The sequence below is a fragment of the Neopelma chrysocephalum genome, unplaced genomic scaffold (genome assembly GCF_003984885.1).
Source record: "Neopelma chrysocephalum unplaced genomic scaffold, ASM398488v2 Primary Assembly neopelma1_23, whole genome shotgun sequence".
In the NCBI taxonomy this organism is placed as follows: domain Eukaryota; kingdom Metazoa; phylum Chordata; class Aves; order Passeriformes; family Pipridae; genus Neopelma; species Neopelma chrysocephalum.
The window spans coordinates 14268226-14289664 of NW_020897691.1; the positions used below are offsets into that span (position 1 = coordinate 14268226).

Here is a 21439-nt window from a genome sequence, read left to right on the forward strand (position 1 = left end):
TCAAGACTGAAAATATGGAAATTATTTTATCTTTAACACAAACAATGAAAAACTACTCTGAATGTAAGAATGAATGTAGTAGAGTCTTTCTTCACCAGTCTTAAATATTAAAAAGACGAGTTTATTAATAATAAAATACATAAAATGTTTCCAGAAAGCAGAAGAATCCAAAATTAAGGGCAATGAAAAAGAGAAATTATGTCTTTTCCATTAAGTTATTACTATGTTCTTCAACTCAGATTGTGAAACAAGTTCTGAAAAACACATTCTAAATTTTCCATCTATTATAAGGAGGGAAAATAAAAAAAAAATAGAAGAGACTGTATTTCTGCTCTTTAAAGAACATCAATATGTCAAGAATAAAAATAGAGCCAAATCTTTCTCTGTGGTGTCACCTCCTAATCTAGTAAGCATGTCCATTCAGTTATCAGTCTCTGTTCTGAAACCTCGAATCATGAATGCCACCTGTCATGATAATAATTATAATATGTTCTTTTGTCCTCTGGTATAAGGCCACCAATCTACTATACATAAACCATTAAGATAATTTGGGTAATAAACACATTGTAGAATAAGTCCTGTTTTTAGTAAGCCAGACATGAAACAGGTTTTCTCTTGATTTTTGGCTTGAAGCATTGTAGTCCTACAGCTGGGACTAATTTTCAGATACTTTATTTTTGTAGATGAAGTTTAAGACTTCATTTTTACATGATAAAAGAAAAGAGCTAAACAGTATTTGAAACAATAATGAGAAGCAATATAAATCAGCTTTTAAAAATTAATCATTCTTTAAATGCTTTTCCTCATTTTGATCTTAGGTTTTCAATATTGCATTCTGGTGTTTGATCAATTATGTAATAGATGAGAAGACTTCTTACGGATATGAACTTGCCTTCAGGTCTTTCACTTTGGATTTTGAAGACTTTAAGATTTCTGGGGATGACCCTGTATTTTCAGGTACTGTATTGGTATTGCTAATCACTTCAAATATGTCTGCCTGTTCTTATTTTTGAAGAAGCCAGCTCTTCACTAATCTTGTTTTTTCTTGCCTAAGTAGGCAGAATTCATTTTTAAGCCAAAGACTTCTACTGTTGACAGCACATCTGAGACTAATCTCAGAATAGAAATGATCCTTTTCTTTCTTCCAGAAAGTCTGTTTAGCCTTTGTTAATTTATAAAATTGCCCTGAGTCTTCCCTAGCTTGCATTTGCTAGTATTGACAAACATTAACATCTACAGGTGCATTTTTTACCTGATGTACTGCAGATCATCACTTTTGTTCAAATTACCAGTTCAAAAGATCTTAAATGCATACATTGTTCACAAAATGAGAGTGAAGGAAGACTTAAGTTAGTACCTTTGTTGAAAGTTTCTTAGTTATGGGTTGAGGATTTTTTGTTTGTTTCTTTTAGGAGGAGGGATATTTTGATTTTTGTTAGCTTGCTTGCTTACTTACTTGCTTGTTTTTTAAGCTTATTATTTGGGAAATTGTGTTGGCTGGCTAGTTAGCTGGCTAATCACACATGTGCAGTGTGGAACTGGCTACAGCACCATCCACCTCTTCTCCAAGCCTGTGATTAGGGTATGCTGAGTACCCAAACTTACTGTGAGAGGAGCCACTGGAAGGCCAACTTATTTATTACAAGTAGGGATAATTCTCTTCCTGCAGGTTTTTTGCTTCATTTTGTATGCAGGCTGGAGGCATTATGTATTAAGTTTGCCTGGCAACCAAATATATGGCTCTTTTCCATTTTAAAACTTACTTTTCAGTCTGTATAACTTTTTAATCTACTGATATTAACATTTAATAATAAAAGCTTTATGTATATGGTTTCATACTACAACAAAACAAGGATTTATCTGAAAAATTGACAGGCAGATACATGATCACCATTTGAAGGCCTTTCAGAGGGACTTAGCTTTTCCTTCTTCTCTTATGAACTTACAGAATAAAGTGTTTCTACGTGGTCAATCAAAATGATACTAACTTTCTTTTGATTATTCATTTTATTCTAGAAAATCAGCAAAAAAAAGAAATTAAAATTTACACAAAAATCTTTACTGACACAATGATGTAATGCTCTTATTCTTTTAAGAAAGCACATATACTTGTCTCTCTTTACTGGGGACTTTCCTCCAAAACCCTCTCTTCCGAAGGTTATTCTTCTGTGAGACATCAGGTATTTTGAAGAGAATTGCCTCCCATGGCAAGTTTAAAAGTTATAAGGGTCAGCATATTGACATTTGTCACACCACTGGAAGTCAAGAACACCTGTCACATTTTTTCAAGATGACTGTGCTACTGATTTCTGTATTCAAAAAAAAAACCCTTAAGCACTTGTCAGCAATAAAAGACATTTTAAAAATAGATTTGAATAATTAGCACAGTTGACAGGTTGTAACAAAGACCTCATATATTTTACTAAAATATGAGATCCACTGTGATAGAATATTTTTTAGGATTTGGGCAGTGAATCAAAAAAGTGGAAAGAATGTATGGAGGAAGTTTTGTATGTTTCAGTTTTCTTTCCTCCAGTGTCCAGTGTATCCTTTTAATGTGTTTGCTTTTACAGAATGAAAGAGGAAAATATTCCTATTGGACAGTAAAGTTAATTGTTTCCCTTTGGTTTTATTGACATTGGACATTTTTTCATCTTTATTAATGTTTGCTCTGCTTAATAGAGGCTGCATTGGAGTAAGTGTATGATTTTGTTCAGGTTCAATCCAGAAACCTAAAGAAATAAAGCATATAAATCAAGTGAAAAAGTCAAGTTAAAATAGGTAGATATCAAGAAAAAAAGGTGAGGAATGCATTGTAGGAACGCCTGGAAGGATTGGCATCACCTGATTTGCTTGGCCTATTAGCACTGCTGCACTGTCAGGATAGTTGCTCAGATCTTATTAAGACTTTAATTGTGACCTTTTGGAATCTAACAGACATCAGTGCAAACCACCATAACAGAGGACTGAAATATTCTTGTTGTCTATGTCTGAGAGTATATATATATATATTTTTTTTTAAATTTTATATTAGCATATTCAATTGGCACTGTGTGCTGAATTAATCTCAAGATTTACCAAGGGCGGGGATATTGTGATGTACTGCAGTTAGCAGTCATGTCTGGTAAGGTTTCTGAGAAGCCATCTGAAAATGATCTAGTGGCATTTATTTGTCTGCTAAATATCATCCATCCCTATGGAGCAATTCACACGGGAGCCACAAGAAACAAGTGGAAGACGGTGCTGTGTAAACATATGAAAAAGAGATGGAAATTTCTGAACTGAGTGCTTCTCCGTGGCATGGCTCTTCTATGGTCTTGTGGGAAGAGAGTGGATAAAGGGGCCCTGCAGAACTCTGGGCAGTCATGAGATGCTGAATTTGTAGAGGTATGTGATGCCTCCTGGGAAAGGAAGTGTATCAGGATGATGTTACACAAGAGATAGACTTGATGGCTCAATACTGCTTGCCTGCTCTCTGTTGCACATGTTCTTTGTTTACCTTGTCCTGGTTGCTTTGTGCCCAGTAGTGAGCCGGCTCAGTTCATTAACTCACTGGAGGTCTGCAGTGATTTTCAAGAGTCTCAAACACCTGACAGTCATTTAGGCACATTTCAAAGGCTACATTTCTTTCTTATGGATAAATTCCAACTTTGAAGTTGGAAGTGGAATATCCTTTGTGTACAGTTCTTTTAAAACATTCTGGTATGAAGTTTTACCTAGAAGTCAAGCTGTTTCCTATAAGCTTATCTCAGCTGTGTAAACCATAGTTGAGAAGTCCTGTTCCTGCTTAGTTCTTTTCCAGAATAAGCTTCTCTTTCCTCCAGGAACATAGGTTAAGATCAGTGATCATGCAGTTGTTGTTGCTGTGTGACTGAAGAGAGAATTTGAACATTTGTTTCTTCTTGCACTTTGGATTTGAACTTGAGTTCCAGTAAAGGGTGAAGGAAAGTTTGGCATTATTTGATTGGATATGTAAAGTGTCTGTTGAATACATGCAAAACACACCTTTTTTAAAAAAGTCATTGTTACAATGCCTACAAGAAAACTGCAGCTGATTTTATAGTGAACAAAGTCTTGCAAGGCTGCTTTGAAAATTTCAGTTTATTATTAGAAGGGGTGTCTTCTGATTAATAGCGATGATATGCCAGAAATTTTTGATGAATCAGTTTTCAGTCATAATGTCAAATTTGAAGCATCCACTAGTTAATATTGGTTGATTTAAAGCATGTCACAGTAACACATTTCTCTGCTTATAAGACAAGATATTAAGAAATAATATCTTTAAGCCTTTAAAGATCAGAATATTTAATATAGACCTCATTACTTTGACTTGAATGTTACAAAGAAAAATATTTTGGTTCTTCTGACATTGTATTAAAGTTAGAACAAAATAGAAACTCCTTAGGAATGTATACTTTCAAAAGACATTCAGCATTTTTGTTTTTCGGCCTGTTCTAGGGTAACTTTTTACAGTTTCTATGAATAGAATTCATTTCTGTTTGACACTTCATCCAAATTTTTTATATTTGTGTATTCAGAAACAGTTTAGCATATAACTAAGTGACTGCATATCCATATATTTTTTTAGCCTCACAAATGAAATGTTTTATTTCTAGATACATACATATTTATTTCTAGTTGTGGAGTCCACTTGCCATCCTTAGTGGATAAACTTTTAAGCATGTTCATAGGGCAACACCACACCAATACTTTCTGTGTGTACTTTTATATATTAGGATCTCCTTACTTATTTGGTCAATATGTCTATATGTGTGTTCATATAAAAAGTATACAACTTCTACTTTATAATATATTATTTTGCCTTATATGAGGGACATAGGCTCTGCAGCAGAGGTCATTCTTCTGAGCTAAAACAAATGCTGAAAATTGAAGTATATTTCCTTTCCTTGAAAACAATTATTAGTGGAGTCAAAAGCCATTTTGCCATTGGCTTTTTAATTATAAAATAGACAAGCTTGTAGATTCATTTTGAAATGTATTACATTGATGAATAAATGGGAGAAGCTAAGAGCCAAAATCTTACAGAGATGCACAGACAGGACACATCTTAGAACATGTTAAATTCCAGTTGGATATTAGGAAAACATTTTTATTAAAGAGGCTAGTCAAAAGTTGGAAGAGAATGCCCAGTGAAGTTATGGAGTCTCCATGGTTATGAAAGTATTAAAAAATGGACTGGACATTTACTCTAAATTGATCCTGGTTTGGATGTGGAATTGGACCAGATGGCCTTCAGCAATCTACTCCAGCCCTTGTTATTCTGTGATTATATGCTGTTTTATAAAAGTGGTTGTGCCATTCATACTGTTGAGTTCTAATCTGTTTTCTATTGAAGTAGGCTTGTGTAATCTTTCAGTCACCAAGCATTAAAGGGGCTTTCTGGAGTTTGGAAATGCAACATTGATGAGAGAGTGGTTGGCAACACATCCAGATTTAACAGTATTCAATAGCAGAGATTAGATTGAAATGTGTGATCTGGCTGATGAAGGCAATATCTTAAGCTAGTTGATTTGTCTGCAATGTTGTCTGCATTTTTCATGCAGTTTCCTCTCCTCTCCTTTTTGTTTGTTGGTACTTCCTTTTGCAGAACTGTTTCCTTTCTATCCTTCCAAGCTGTCTTGCTTCTCTTGTTCCGTATCTGTGCAGTTCCAAACTGGCCCCCTGGCACTGGCTCCTTGAAGTGTTGTTCCCTGCACCCTCTTCCTAAGCCCTGGTGGTAATAACTCCCAGGATGCTGATTCTAGGCAAGGATGCCTTCAAAGAGCTCATTACTAACCTGTCAGAACCTCCTAATTTCTGTTCCACTGCAAAACTTCTTAGTAACAGAAAGTCAGAGAAGTGAACTCTCCCTTTATGGCAGATCTTATCCTTATTCCATGTCTCCTTAGTGAAGGCAGAATAAAATGTTTTGAACAACACTGGTGTTTAAATTATTACTTAATAAAATTATCAGATCGAGAGAGAGAAGAACTTAAAATTTTGTGAAGCTCTTTTAAGCTGTGTTTACAGTCAGGCTTTAATGTATCAAACCCTTTTGGTTCATATTCAGAAGGATATTTTGAAATTACATTAGGAGACAATTTTAAAAAATGCACTGCAATATCTGGCAATAAAGAGAAGAATTAAATTATTTGGTATTTGGGATTAGTGATTGCATTTTGACTTTGTGTGATTATGCAGTATATTTTCTGTAATTTTATCGTGATAAAACCAAAATTTTAAGAGCAATATTTTTGTCATAAAAGTTTTATGCTGAAACCATGCTGTTTTGTGTTTGTTTTTTTTTTTTTATTTTTAATTCATTATAGGCAGCTGTAGGACTTCCAGTGTTGTAGATGTTGGTCATTCTCCCCTTCTTTCAGAGAGCAGTGAGCAGAATCTCGGTAGTTGGCAGGACCGAACTCCCACATCTGAAGAACAAGCAGCAGCTCTCAAAATTCAAGCCACCTGGAGAGGGTCCTATGTTAGGACAGTACTGAAGAGCAGAATACCAGGTGTGTCCTTTAAAAATGCCTTTCATACTTTATCTTATTCAAATCAAAGGATCACAGAATATGCGAAATTGGAAGGGACCCACAAGGATCCATCAAGTCCAGTTCCTGGCCCTGCACAGGATCCTCCCAGAGAGTCACACCATTTGCCTGAGAGTATCGTCCAAATGCTTCTTGAACTCTGCCAGGCTTGGTGCTGTGACCACTTCCCTGGGGAGCCTGTTCCAGAGCCCAACCACCCTCTGGTTGAAGAACCCTTTTCTAATATCTAACCTAAACCTCCCCTGACACGACTTATTGCCATTCCCTTGGGTGTCACTGATCACCAGAGAGAAGAGATCAGTCCTGTAAGGATTTTTTGACTTAATAACATCTAGTTAAAATTAACTGAAATGCAGTAAACATTATAGTTTTATTAAGTATACCTAACCACTCAGCACATACGGTATTAAAAAGTAGAAGAAAGATACACTACCCCCCCAGATATGCATAGATATTAAACCAGAATTTACATTCATGTAGATTTAACTCAGAGCTGGGCAATGTTGGGTTTTTTTTTCTGGAAATATAAAGGCAATCATACAAGAATGTGGGTCTCATAATGGATAATAAGTTAAACACACAGTCTCAAAGGCTGATACTTTGCTCAAAAGATACTATACCTGAAACTATCTTTCTTTCTTATGTATATAGATAGAGGAATCTTACATAGCAGTTCAAGACTTGTAGTACATTTCCTATTCAGCAATTCTATTCTCGTCTTAAATATTGTGTCCAAATGAAATGTCCATAGTCCAAGACAAAACACAAGTAGATAACAACTGGGGAATTCTGAGTAGAGTTGTAAGGATCACGATTAAAGAGGAACTTTGTAATTGCAGGCTGTTAGTTTGTAATTTCAGAAAGACAAGATAAAGAAAAACTTCACTATAATCTTTAAGTACCCATATGAGTAAAGAAATTTGATAGCAATAGGGTCTTTAGCCTGAGATCCAAAGGCTTAACAAGAAAATCTTTAGTCTGAGATTCAAAGATTGTGACTTGAAACTCAACACATTCAAGTTAGAAGAAGTAGCATTTATTTTTAAAAGAATAAGGTATTTATTGGAATAAACCCAAATTTGTGTTGTAGTACTGAAAAATTTTAAAATCAAACGGATGCTCATCAAATTCAAAATTAATCACTTATTTATGACATTAATATGTTAGCAGGACTGTTACATAGAGAGTTAGATCACAGTGATTCCTTTTAGCCTCACAGTATAGGAATGCCTGAGGATCATGACAAAGAAAACTGCTCCATTGTAAGATATACATTGCCTCTTTAGTAAGTAATTGCCATTCTGCTGAAAGCTCCTTCTTGAATTACCATAATTGCTGGGGCTCTTTCACCTATACATTTACCTGTACCAAATGGTCTCTTCTACCTTTTGTACCTTCATCTCTTTATCTGTAAATCTGGTGTTGCCTCTTTCACCTGTAGACAAGTCTTGCCTAATCTTTCTTACTAAGTAGTCTAGTGCCTTTCTATATTTGTTTTTGAAGTGCCATGCAAATTATGAATTTCCCTAAACTTTCACTAGTATTATTAATCCATACAAATCCTAGAGCCCAGAAGCTGTTCTTCTGAAGTTTAGATTTTAGGAGTTTTGTCATTTGAGCACTATATTAGTATACCAACTCTTTTCATCATTTGTCTGTAATATCTTTCTTAACTTCTGATTTGTTACCTTTAATTCTGGTATTATTTTTGTGGTCCTATACTGTGGGGGTTTTTCAATCATACTATATTTCTCCTCCTTTCCCTCCATTATCTATAATTTTTTCTCTCTTATTTGTCATTACAGTAAAGTGTTACTATTCTTGCCCCTCTTTTTTTGTTGTTTTGTTTTAGTTTTCCCTTCCAGTTCCATTGCTAGTTGCTTATGCAATAATGGAGAATTTCACCTAACTTAAGTCTTGACAAGTTAGACAACAGGTCCAGACTAGTTGCGTAGTCTTCACCTGTGTTCTGTGAGTAGAAGTAGACACCTTGAGATGACAACACATCCTGTCATCTGAGAGGTATCCAACATGGGTGGGATTAATTACCTGCTGGAGCTGCCCAATTCTTTTCTTTTTAGCTGCACAGATAGCCCAAGTACATCCCTTCCTGGTATCTGCAAATGAGAGTTGCTTTGAATTAGAGAGCCTATTCTCTGAGGACAGAAATCACCACATATCACTACATGTTACAGTGAAAAAACTGTAAATTAGAGAAAATATTGATCACATCATTTTTGCAGTTATAGGAGTGCTGAAAAGTACAAAGGTGATGAACAGTGGAATATCCTTTGTCAAAGGAGAAAACAGTTTTCAGCTCAGTGAGACTTCTGTAAAACTACAAATAAAAACTAGTGTGTCATAAGGCAATTTACTTGTATGAGTGGCATTTTTCAGAAGTATTTGGCAGGTGTAAAATTAGAACAATGCAGAAGTTGGATGTTATATTTTCTAACTTTTTTATTATTTCTAGGTACTAGAGAAAACGCTAATGTTGAAGAAACCTTGAAAACATTGTGGACTATGATTGAATTAAATTTTGAACAGTATGCTGTAATGTTGTTAAGGTAATCATGCAATAAATAAAACTATTCAATTGCGGGCAGTAACATAGAATTGTCATAAATTGCTATTTCACAAAATAAACATGATAAGAGCATTATTAGGTTTAAAATTACAAAACCTTGTTGGAGGAGATGAGATGTTTTCAGTGAAGATAAGCTATGCTTTATTCTGTGTACCCTACATGAGTAAAATCTAATTTTTAGATATGTTACAGATTTTTTTTCCTACAACTTGTGCTACAATATTACCTTTTTTCTGTATTTTTTCTTTTTTTTTTTAGTATCCTGTAGGCTGTTTCATAAGTATAGATCTGATAGTGATTCCTCAGTTAAGCAGTTAGCCAGTTGATTTAAAGAAACTTTTCGATTCATGCTATCTGCTAAGGAATCCTGGTTGACGTTAGAAAGGAAATAACTATACTATTTAATGTTACCACAGTTTATTATATAGTCATAGGACTTTTTGTTGCACTTGCTTGAAGCAAAGTAGATGTATTTCTAGGTAGATGCTTTCCCTGGTATTTTACTACAACTTTTGCAAAGACAGCTATTCCAATTTCAGTAGTGTTCATTAAGTCATTTGCAAGCATAACACTTTTTGAGGATCACATATTTCCATTAAGTCATTCAAAAATCTCTCTGCTGGTGTTCACACAACTGATCTAGCAGTAGATCAGTTCTTTCAGGGGTAAGGAGTCTGAACTAGCAATAATTACTGCCTGTGGGTGTAAATCCTTACTCCCTATAACCAGTAACTTGAGCAGCACTCGTATCAGGTATAATTTCATTTTACTTTTTAGTGTTTCTAATCCTGTAAAACCTTTGTATGTTGATGATATCAGGACTTCACAACCCCAGCCTTGTTCCAAGTATTAGACCTCCATTTAAGATTTGTAGCACCTCTAAATCAGCAAATTAGATACAGTTTTTAGTCTGCCTTCAGACTTTTAAAACTTATGGGGCTGGTTCAAAGGCATTGTCCTAAGGGATACATTTGGGTGTTAAAATCATGCTAATGTGCTTGTGCCTAATTTTTTTAACAGCTGACAGAATTACTTTTAATATAACAAGCTAGCCCCTTGGTCAATAAGTTTTCCTTTTATCCCTTTCTTGTTCAAAAAAGTTTTAAAATTAAATAAAGGGGTTTGAAATCTCCTAATGATGCCACAGCTTGAAGATGACAGTTTAATGTAAAGAAAGTTGTATTAACTGATATCTATTTAATAATAAGAAGTAAAGTTTTGTAGAAGCCATAACATTTTGGGCTATTAGAAGAAATTGTTGTCATGGATAGACTGATGGAGAGAAATACGTGAATGTCTTTGCCATTACTCTGAAAAAGCCGATCCCTATGTGATTTTTTTTTTCAGAGAACAGCTACTAGAGAAACATTTTTATATTGTTGTTTTACATTCATGCACAAAGCAGTGTTATTCATTATTAGAATAAGTAAAAGTCAGGATATATGTGCCTTCATGATTAGATTTAAATATTTATCTTGTTTGCTGCTTTCCAGAGAAATGTTTAAAAGAAACTGTAAGTCAATTGAAAAGTTTCCTTGTTATGAAGATGAATGGTGTAAAATGTCTTTCGCTGACTATGCTGTAACATGTGCTGATCATCCACCACATGTGTGGTTCTTGGTTTTTAGGTGAGTTTCATACAGCCCTGTATAACTCTTATGGGAAAGTAGTATTGATACGCTGTGTTTTTTCACTAACCTGCTTTAAAAACTTCTATCTGCCTGCTTTCCCTAAATTCTGATGTATGCTTGTCCTGGTTTCAGCTGGAGCAGAGTTCATTTTCTTGTTCATTTCTTTTTCATTTTCTTACTAGTAACTGGTACAGTGCTGTGTGTTTGGATTTAGTATGGGAATAATGTTGATAACATATTGATGTTTTGGTTGTTGCTGAGTAGTGCTTAACCCAGTTCAAGAACTTTTTGGTGTCTCACACTCTGGCAGTGGGAAGGTGCATAAAAATCTGGGAGGGAGCATGGCCAGGACAGCTGTCCTGAACTGGCCAAAGGGATGTCCCATACCACAGAATGGCATGCTCAGTATATAAACTGGGGGGAATTACCTGGAAGGGGGCTGATCACTGCTTGAGAACAGGCATTGGTCAGTGGGTGGCGAACAGTTGTATTGTGCATCACTTGTTTCTCTTGGTTTCTGTTAGTCTCTCTCCCTCTCCTTATCATTAAAATTATTAATATTAGTAGCATATTTATTTTTATAATTTTTTAGTTATTAAATTGTTCTTAATACACGAGGTTTACCTTTCCTTTCTGATTCTTCTCCCCAGAGTGGGTTGGGTGGGGGGAGTGAGCAAGAAGCTGTGTGGTACTTAATTGCTGGCTGGGGTTAAACCATGACAATACTTTTGCTTTGTATTACACAAATCCTTTTATTTGTTAAAATAATTTTAATACAATTTGGATTTTTTTTTTTTAGAGAAATATTTATTGTTCCAGAAGACATGCTTGTAGTGATAAAGGTGTATACCACTATCCCTTCCTGTAGACTTCATGTTATTGATAATGACACACTGGAGGAAATGCCACATGTCTTTTTCGAAGTGGCACCTCATGTTTATCCCAAAAATAAGGTAAATGCAAAGAATTGCTGTGAAAAGTATAATTTTAAGGATAATAAGTGTCCAAATTCTTTGGACATTTTTAGCTATGTCAAAGTGTTCTACTTAGAACTGCACCCTTATTTATTAGCAAGTTTGAACAGAGATTGTCACTAATTTGCTTCTGTGCTAAACCTTTTATAGTGAAGGAATAGCCTTAATTTTCTTTGATTTTTTTTTGCTGTTGCTAAATGGAAAAATATCATTTGGTTCCCTGTGCTGTGCTATTCTGTGGCAGAGTGTTTGATGCTGATGCTGTGCATGTGACAGAACAACCTTCAAGAGTTAAGGGTCAAACTAAAAATAAAGTTTAAATAGCCTTTTATAAATAATTCCTACAAAAACTATCATGCATCTTCAGATGCTAAGGGTAATTGCAGCATTGATGCCAAATAGAGCTTTAGACATGCTCCCCCTCCCAAATCCTGCATGTTACTTTGGAAGCATTGGTGTAAATTACTTCTAAAAAAACCTCTATATTGTTAAATAATTATTACCGTTTCCCATCCTCCTGCCTTTTGACCTTTGGGCTAAAGAAGACACTCTAGTCAACCTTACCTCACAAGTTATATGTTCTACACTCTTGATTACTCTCTCCTCTGGACTCTTTGCAACTGCTGTTATTTGGGTTTTTTTCCTTGTTTATCATGCGTAACACTGTAAACTTTATTCCAGTGTATAACTTGTGGCCATACAAATGGTGAGTAAGGAATGTTAAGTTTACATCTTGTGGGCTTTACTTTTGCTTCTATAACCAACTGAGATGCTTGCCCTATTTTGCAGTGCCATTGCTGCTTCATGTACTTCTGTAACCCTAGTGCTTTCTTGAAGAACTGAATCCTGTACTTTATTATTCTTGAGTAAATATAGTGTATTTCACTACTGATTTTAATGCTGTTTTTTCAGGCCATTTCCCCAGTTTAAAATAATCTTTAATTCTAATTTTCTCTTCCTCTAAAGCTATCATACTTCCTAGTTTGTAGTATGAGCTAATTAAGCATATATATTCTCCATTCCACCATCTAAATAAATACATATTTTTAATAAAAAATTTTGAATGGAATCAGGTTCAGGTTAGATCTTTGAAATCTCACTGACTGCATCCTTCTCTTCCAAAAGGAGCCATGAATATGTACTTTTTGGATGTGATTGTTCAACAGTCACTCTAATTTCTTCATTATGACAGCATTTCCTTTGGCTTAGAAGAATGATCAAAGAGACAGTGTCAGATATCTCCTTCTTTCCCATACTGTGCTTTCCTAAAAAGGGAATATTGGTTGGATTGACAGGACTTACTTATTCTTCACAGTCTTTTTGCTATGTTGAGGAGGTTGCAAGGAGTTCATTCTACTAGTTATTTCATGATGCTTTCAGCCTTTGGGGTTATGCTGACTGATACTAAGTACCTTAGTGTCCTCCATTAATTATCAAACAAAATTTGAATGTTTAATGATTGTTTTAGTCTGTTATTTAATTATCCTTCAGAAAGTTCAGAATTTCATCAGACCTAACTAGTCCAAACTCTTAATTTATCTGTATTATCATTTACTACTTAATTTCCTATTCTGGCTTGCCTCTTATCTCTTAAATATTACCCTAATCTTAACTATTCTAGTCACATGTTCACAGTTGACCTTTTAGTGAAGACACATTCTATTCACATTTTAGCCCTCTCAGTCTCATCTGGCAGTACATAAGAATTGATTCATTTACAGTCTAACACTGTAGAAGCAGAATTCTTGTCTTTTTTTTGTAACTTCAAATTTCATTAGACTTTTTTTTTCTTTAGAATGAACTTGCCTTATCTAGTGTTTATAGTGAATATAAGCTGAATGTGACAGATAAGGACTGCTACTACTGGAGGACAATGCTTTAAAAAGAAGGGTTGCAGACAAGCTCTTGAAGCTCTCAAAACTAATTGGGATCCTCAGAAATGGTGTGTGGATTCCACCAGACAGGGAAATTTGGGTTGAAATCTGACAGTGGCAAGTGGCAGGATGCAAAAAGAAATCTCAGTGGTGACTACACATTACTGCTTTTCAGGAAAGTGACAGGTTACACAATCACAACTTCAGATTTATTTCAGATCCTGCTTAGCAGACACAACTGTCTGGTTGTGCCCTGCAAGGCAGTTTTTCCATTTCCTTGATTTCACTAATTCTTTCTTAGACCTTCTCCCATTTAATCTATCTTTCTTGAAGAAAGGTGTCCGGAATCATACACAATATTCAAAACAAGATCTTACTAACACCGTGTACTACAGTAGTTTTCATGTTGGAAATGCTTGGGGTTTTATGCCCTACCCAAGTAGATGCATTCTGTAATATTTTTTTCCCCATGGGTAAAGCACAATAGCCTCAGTGATTCTGTCGATAACTAATGGAAATGGCCCTTTTTATTTTATTCCTGTGCTTCACTATTGAAGAAGTCCCCTCTTAAAGCAGACATTTCTGTTATTATTTGCTAAACTAATGGCTTATATTTCATAATATTAAATGTGGTTAATATCAGTAAAGAGTGATTTTAAGAGTATTAAGACAGAATTGTGCAGGCATGCTGTATTTTCTACATTTTCTTACCACATTTCTCAATCACTGCTCTTGAGTTCCTCAGTAAGAATACAAGCTTATACTCTACAATTTAGCTTGCTTTCTTTCTATTTGCAAATAGTTCACTAATGTTTCAGTGGACCTGCCCAAGCTATTGGAAGCTCTATTGATGTTTTGACAACACATTTTGCAATTATTATTAAACAGAGAATACAGCTGTATTTTTTTAATTTATTACCTTTCTTTATAAAAATATTTGTAAAAAGCAGTCAACAATGTAATACATCAAGCAAGAAATTATATGGTTTGCCTGCATTCCTAAATATCAGTATTATTACAGAAAAAGTCCTTTTTTTTTTTCAATACACCTCCCGGTTAGTTTTTCTGCTTCAAAACTATGACTCAGCAATTTACAACAGAGCTAAAAAGAAATCCTGTCAACAGCTACTGTTATTCTGCTGCAGAGAAACTCCTGGAATACATTAAAGTTCATTTCAGAATAACTGACAAGAAAGATAAAATCTGCACACTAACAATAAAGTTTGTTGTCATTTTGCAGACATTACAGTCTAGATAGAAACTGTCTACTTGTTTTGCATTATTTGGATGTTTTGATTTTGCATTACATTTTCTTCTTCTGTGGGATTTTTTTTCTCCTGGTGGATAGTTTTTTTGGTTCTTTTGTTTTGTTTTTAAATTCTGCTCTCTTTATTATTCACAAATCTTTAAAACGGATTGTAGAAAAGGATAGAGATAAGCAATCAAGCTTCAGCTGACCTACATAGATAAGAGTTTAAGAAATCACCACTACCAACATATTTAGTCTAGAAAAAAGAAGTCTGAGCAAGGACACTGCTCAGTTATTTGTCTTGACTAGTCATAGAAGGATATAAAGGGAATCATCTTTCTTTGCCAGAAAGTTGGTTTAGGTGGTATATTAGAAAACAATCCTTTCTGATTCTACAGATGGTGAATTGTAACAAGATATCTAAGTAGGTAATAAAACCTCTCAAAAGTTTTTTAAGAAAGAGACATAAATCTGATGGGATTGTCTAGATCTTTGCTCATTTCTCAGTAGTGACTGATGATTACTTGGTGTTCCTACCAGCTGCAAAATTCAGTTATTCTACTTTCTAATTGCTCATGGTGTTCAGAAAGTGCTCACTCAAACAATTTTTTGGTCTTGTCTAAATTTTCAGCATATTTATAGTGAATGTTAAGATTGTGTAACCTTATCCTTGTAAGTAGGCGTACAAGAGAAAGTATTTTTCTCATGCACCCCATGCTGTCAGAAAGCACTTGAATATCTGGCTAAATCCCTCTCAGTTTCCAAATGTGCTTGTTAAGAACAGGAGGGCCTATATGTAACTATATGCTTAACCAGATATTTAAATAAGTGACTTCTCCTGAATCATAACTGTGAGAGGTTGCTATTACCTTGTGGAGATCAAAGGTTGTAAAGAGCCTTACAGTTACAATTCCACAAACTGGAATCATGAATAATTTCTTTTACTTTCTTTCTAAGTATTTCTGAAGTCCTGAGTCACATAAAGCCCTGCATTGTTGGGTAGTTCTGAAATCACAACCCATTTATTTTAAGGATTTTTCAACAAAGCTGTTTTTGCTTGTAAATACTGTTTTATTTAAACTGAAATTTAGCAGAAGACTGAAAGAGTTAAAAGCTTTCAAAGAATTTTCATCTGGACTATTTCTTGGGTGGAACATGAAGTTTTAATGTTTGAAATAGAGAGTTAGTAGAGCTGTCTTAGAGAATATGAGGAAGGGACTTAATCCTGAGTTCCTCTGTAACACTACAACTGGCCATTGCACTCCTTATATCCCTTTTTCCTGCCCCTGCCTCTGAAGCAATCACATTAATATAGCCTTCCTTATTACAAATAAAAATTAATCAAATTTTGAAACTTTTTAAGTTATACTCTGGTTCCTCGTATTCCTATTCTCAGGATTCATAAAGAACACATAAATCAGCACCAGGCTTATTAATTGTGTGTTTCAGTTTTTGTTAATTTTTTACTTGAATTTTCTAATACTAGAAATATTTTTTCTTAAATCAAAATCTTCATAAAAATAAGACTAATATCTTGAAATTTCATGCTGTACTTGCAATTCCATTATTAAAAGTAGAGGCAATATTAATTTAACCTCAAATTTGAAGACAGAAGTAATCTGGTCTCTAAATTTCCATGCAGCAAGCTCATCCACCTATACTTTCACATGCCTAAAGCATGTAGGACATCTTAAATCATCAAATAATTTGGTTACAAAGTGACTTCAGGATTTGATTGTATCTGCCCCTAAAAATACCTGCCAGCTTTGAAGTTAGATTAAACTGAATTTTACTTACTGTGTAACTTTTTGCCAAATATAAATTGCTATAGTAAGAGATGCATTATAAATTGGAATAGAATTATAAGATTCTTGCTTATGAAGGACCTCTTATTCTATTACTAAGTGTAACATGGACAGAAAGTGTGTTGCATGTAGTCATAGAGTGCATTTTAAGTAGTTTTATTGCCAAGTAAAAATTACTTGTTTTCCCCTTTCAGAAAGGATACACTTTTATGGCTGAAGCACATACTGGTGACCTACCTATGGCAGCTGGAAAATGGAAGCTCAGGCTCATCAGTTCTCACAGTCCACTTCCATTTCCCTCTCGTGAGACTGTAAAAAATGTGTATTCTACTAGACTATTTAAAGGGCATTACATACCAAACAAAGAGCATATAATGTTTAGGTAAATATTGAGAGGAGAATGATTTTTTTTTTTCTATGGGTCATCTTTGACAGAAAAGTATGTTGTTCCTTTTTCTTAGAAGGGGAGAGTATTGAGACAAATATCTAAATTTTATGGACTATCAAATTTACCATTTCGTTTGTGAAAGTGTTTTTTTCTGAAATATTGCCACTGCTTAATGAAGAACTGGTATGAAGTGCACAGACTATAACTTCAAAACAATAATAATACTTTGCATTTCTGAAAGCTTCATCTTATCTGTGTGCCAATCACTGGAATTCTGTAGTACTTTGGGGGATTAAATATGTATTAAAATCAAGATTTTGCAGGTAGGGAGGAGACACAAAATTTGATACATTTTTTCAGCTATTCAGATGAAGCTTTAAATAGTAAAGGAATGCAACACTTTCTTTCCTGATATATCAGACCAATTTCCATCTTGCAGGGTTGGTAGAAAAATTTACATAGATTTTATTTTAGCATCCTGATTCTTTGAGGAGAATATAGTTAATAAAAATGTGATTTCATTTTTAATTATCCTTTTTTAATTGATTAAAGTTTATTAAAATAAGTTCTGTCTGAGTAACTTCAGAACTGACCCTTACTAAATCACTATACTGAAGTTTACACAAAGGAGTACACACTGCACTAGAACAGGCCCTGTGCTTAGAGCTGATTAAATTTATATATTTTGAAGTTTGATGCTAGAACATTTTACCTTGCTTCCCGAAAATTTGTTTGAATATTTCAAACCAATTCTTGGAATAAATGTCTATTCAGCAGAAGAAACAGTTTCAATATAAATGAAAAAAGCATGTAATGGAAACGTAACAAGTGGACTGAAATTTTTTAAACTCTCTCTTTCCTGATGACTTTTTTTCCTTTCTCCTCTCTGATCTTACCAATCCTTAAAAAAAATATTTTAAGATAGTTATGTATTTTTGGCTCCAATCGTGCTGAAGTCAGGGTGATGGAATTTGTGTGTTGTCATTTCTTTGCACGTTTGGTCAGATTAGTCTAACAATTTGTATTTATGGACAAAAAGCAAATAATATATAAAGTAGTGAGTCATGGCAAAACAATTATTTAAATTTTGTCCTCAGATTCTAATTCTACAGTCTTTTAATGCAACAGTCTTTTAAGTTGACCAGAGTAGCAGCTGCTATCAAATGAGTTACCCCTACCCTTTTGAAAGTAAATAATTCTTTTTTTTCCCGTCAGGTACTTTTTAAGTGATACTTTTCCCTGATCTGGCTAACCATATTATTCTATAAATACTAGTGCAGCAGAAGGTAAAATGTGTATTTGGACTTTTGATAAGGCAGTGAAAAAAATAAATGGCTAGACCACTCCTTTTTTGCAGAAGCAGCACTTACTTTGTATGTGGATTCACTGCAATAAACTTCAATAGAGGAAGCTTAGTCCACCAGATACCAAGAAAACAGTTGACTACAAACTCAATTTTAAGTGTTTGCTTCCAGTTTGGCACAACATTTAGGTGCTTTCCTAAAAAAATTATCACATATAGTTGGTTATATTGCTATAATGTTTTTCTTCCTGTTTAGGTATTCAGTAAAAGTCAAAGCACCGCATACTGCTACAGTGCAGGTACAAACTTCTAAATCAGATGTGTTCATTAAACTACAAGTCCTAGATAACGAGGAAGAAATTATAAGTGTCACTGGAAAGGGCCACGCAGTCATCCCTGTTTTTACTTTCCTGAGTAATGGATCACTTTTGAGCTCCCACTGTAAGTATTGCATTCTGTATTTGATAATTTTATTCACTGAGGAATATGCATTCTTACAATAATTTTAGGTAATCACAAAAAATATTATTTTTCCTACTCTTTTCATAAAACCCTAATTGCTTTGTGATTGAATGAAATCAGCTACGTTTTTGAGCAATGAACAGAAGTCCTTGGCCCTCAACAATGAGGAAAGTTACTGAAAGGATTGATTGAAATAAGGTGTCCAGCCTTATTTTCTTCCTCTGCCTTTTGGTCTTGTTTTATAACTGCATAAAGAGTTTTGTGGATAGTGAAGTAGCTTCTCAGCGCTGAGAATTTTTATGCATGTCTTTGCTTTGTCCTTGAGAGTTGAAATAGATTTTATTTTCAAGATCTGGCCATTATATGTTTGATCTTAAAGTTCAAAAATTTTGGCTGTTAGGAAACTGATACTCAGACAATGGGACATGGTAAATAATTCACAAATTACACTGGGCCTTGTAGTTTAAATGCACCATACTAAGCATCACTCCTTTTAGCAGTAGCACACGTTTTATTGTTTTCTCATCCATCATATGAACCCCAGAGTACAAGGCAAAAGGCTCTTGAACAAATGATGTCATACTTATCCTTAAGAAAAACTCTCCATTTTTCACTCTGCCTTTGCTACAGCTTCCCAATGATACTCATTGAAATAGGAGACAGTGAAGGAAGAGCTACTTGTTCCAGACTTGCAAAGTTACAATAAAAGGCATAAATGTGCATTATACTATTGTAAATTCTTTATCATAGCAACTTAAATACCAAGATAGAGTTATAACTCATGGGAACACTTGAATTTAAACCAAATTTTGTTTGTAACTGTCATTGAAAGCTACAGCAAACACTTTACATACTTTCAGCTGAACAGTTGAATCTGAGAAGTTTATTTGCTCAGAGTTGGGGTTTTTTCTTTCTTAATTTTATTGTCATTCGTTACATTGCAGTTTTGTCAGCTCAGTTCTTGTTAAAGGTGAGAACCAGTGTGTGGTCAAAGGTGCTAAAATCCATGCATTTTCTCTACGTACTTTGAAACTAGTGAATAAAAATCCAGCTGTCATCAGTTAAAAGTGACTTCCTGTAGTCCAGCAAACTAACACTCTGAATCTACTGCATGCCCAAGTGTGGCAGCATAGAAATACTGTGACAAGTGGCAAGGAAGTAAAGAAAATTAAGGCAAACTCAGTGGTGCCCAGTGACAATACAAGAGACAATGAGCAGTAACTTAAATGTAGAAAATACAATTTAAGCATTTTGTTTATTTGTTTCATTTTCACTCTCAGGGCATCAAACACTGCAACACGTTGCCCAGAGAGTTTTCGGAGTATTCATCCTTGGAGATAACTAAAACCCAGCTAGATATGGCTGTGAGCAACTTGCCCTAACTGACCCTTCTTTTACCAGTTGAATTGAACTAAATGATCTCTAGAGGTGTCTTCCAGCCTCTGCCAGGTCCACTCAGCCTCCAGTGATCCTGTGATATCAGTTAGTAGTTAAGGCTTATATTTTCTGGGACTTTTTCTTAATGATACACAAATAGTCCAGTTTCCTTGGATATGCTGTCCCACTAAGGAAGTATTGATGGACTTAAATGGACTTAAAAGAGAGAGCCTTTGGATTGAGATTTATCAGTATTCTGCTATCATCCCCCTCTGATACAGTGATAAAACTTGGGGCATACTCCAGAGGACAGACATTCTCTTTCATGCTTTATTTTCAGACTTTTGAAAGTTAAAGCTCTGCCAGACTCAGTACTCAAAGAGCTACCATCAGACACTATTAGCCATTTGCTACTGGCATTTTTATTGTTTGGTAAAATTGGAGATGGGCTGCTAAAGAAGCTAAAACAAAACTGAAATGAAAATTTTGTCATCTGGAAGTACTCTCAGCCAATTGATTGACATTAGATTTTGAAATGCTGTTTGACTTTACTGTTCAAAGCCAATAATTACGGTTGAATGGGGTACATAATTCTTAAGACTAATTTTCAACAATTGTTCCTGTACTGCTCAGGTAATTTTAAAACAAAAAGTAAGTACCATCTACCTGCCTCCATTCCACTTCTTATATGGAATAGATTTTATAGGCTACTGCTATGCCGTCTTCTTTAATAATCTTCATTTTCCTGTTTTCTATACAACTCACTTTTTAATCAAACTATTACATTTTATTTGTATACTATTTTGAATCATTCATTGAGACCCCCGGTGGCCTAGTGGTTAGCGTGCAGGACTTTCACTGCTGCGACCACGGGTTCGAATCCCCGGTCTCCTGGCCTGATGGAGGTCGTTAGCCCTGTGTGGCCATCCATCTATGAGAAGGACACTCTAAACAAACCTTCGTCCTGAGGACCTCACTGCCATTGTCCAAGCTTGCTTGGCCCCGGCAGATGAAACTTAGGATTAAAGGGTGGGCTCAGTTCAGCGCAGGCTGTGTCTCACCTAAAAAATCCATTGCGCAGGCTGGAAAGGTAAAAGACCTTTCCCCAAATCTTCGTTCGCGAAGATGGGCCATTATGAATCATTCATTATATTTGTTTCATTTTGAAAATTATTTCTTCATAAGAATTACAAGTTTGCTTAAATAAAACAGATGTTTATGAGCTAACAAATCTG

General features: G+C 34.8%; 1 protein-coding gene across 7 annotated transcripts in view; it reads left to right on the forward strand.

The window, feature by feature from the left end:
* ADGB (androglobin) overlaps positions 1-21439 on the forward strand; it is a 113767-nt gene that overhangs the window by 69129 nt on the left and 23199 nt on the right. For 5 of the 7 annotated variants that reach the window (XM_027687582.1, XM_027687600.1, XM_027687628.1 and 2 more), the window contains 7 exons: positions 819-957; positions 6384-6515; positions 9028-9121; positions 10635-10769; positions 11572-11725; positions 16869-17056; positions 18622-18806. In XM_027687582.1, the coding sequence (XP_027543383.1) occupies positions 819-957; positions 6384-6515; positions 9028-9121; positions 10635-10769; positions 11572-11725; positions 16869-17056; positions 18622-18806 (1027 nt within the window). The remainder of the gene's footprint in view (positions 1-818; positions 958-6383; positions 6516-9027; positions 9122-10634; positions 10770-11571; positions 11726-16868; positions 17057-18621; positions 18807-21439) is intronic. The other 2 variants (XM_027687609.1, XM_027687639.1) reach the window with 2 other exon arrangements.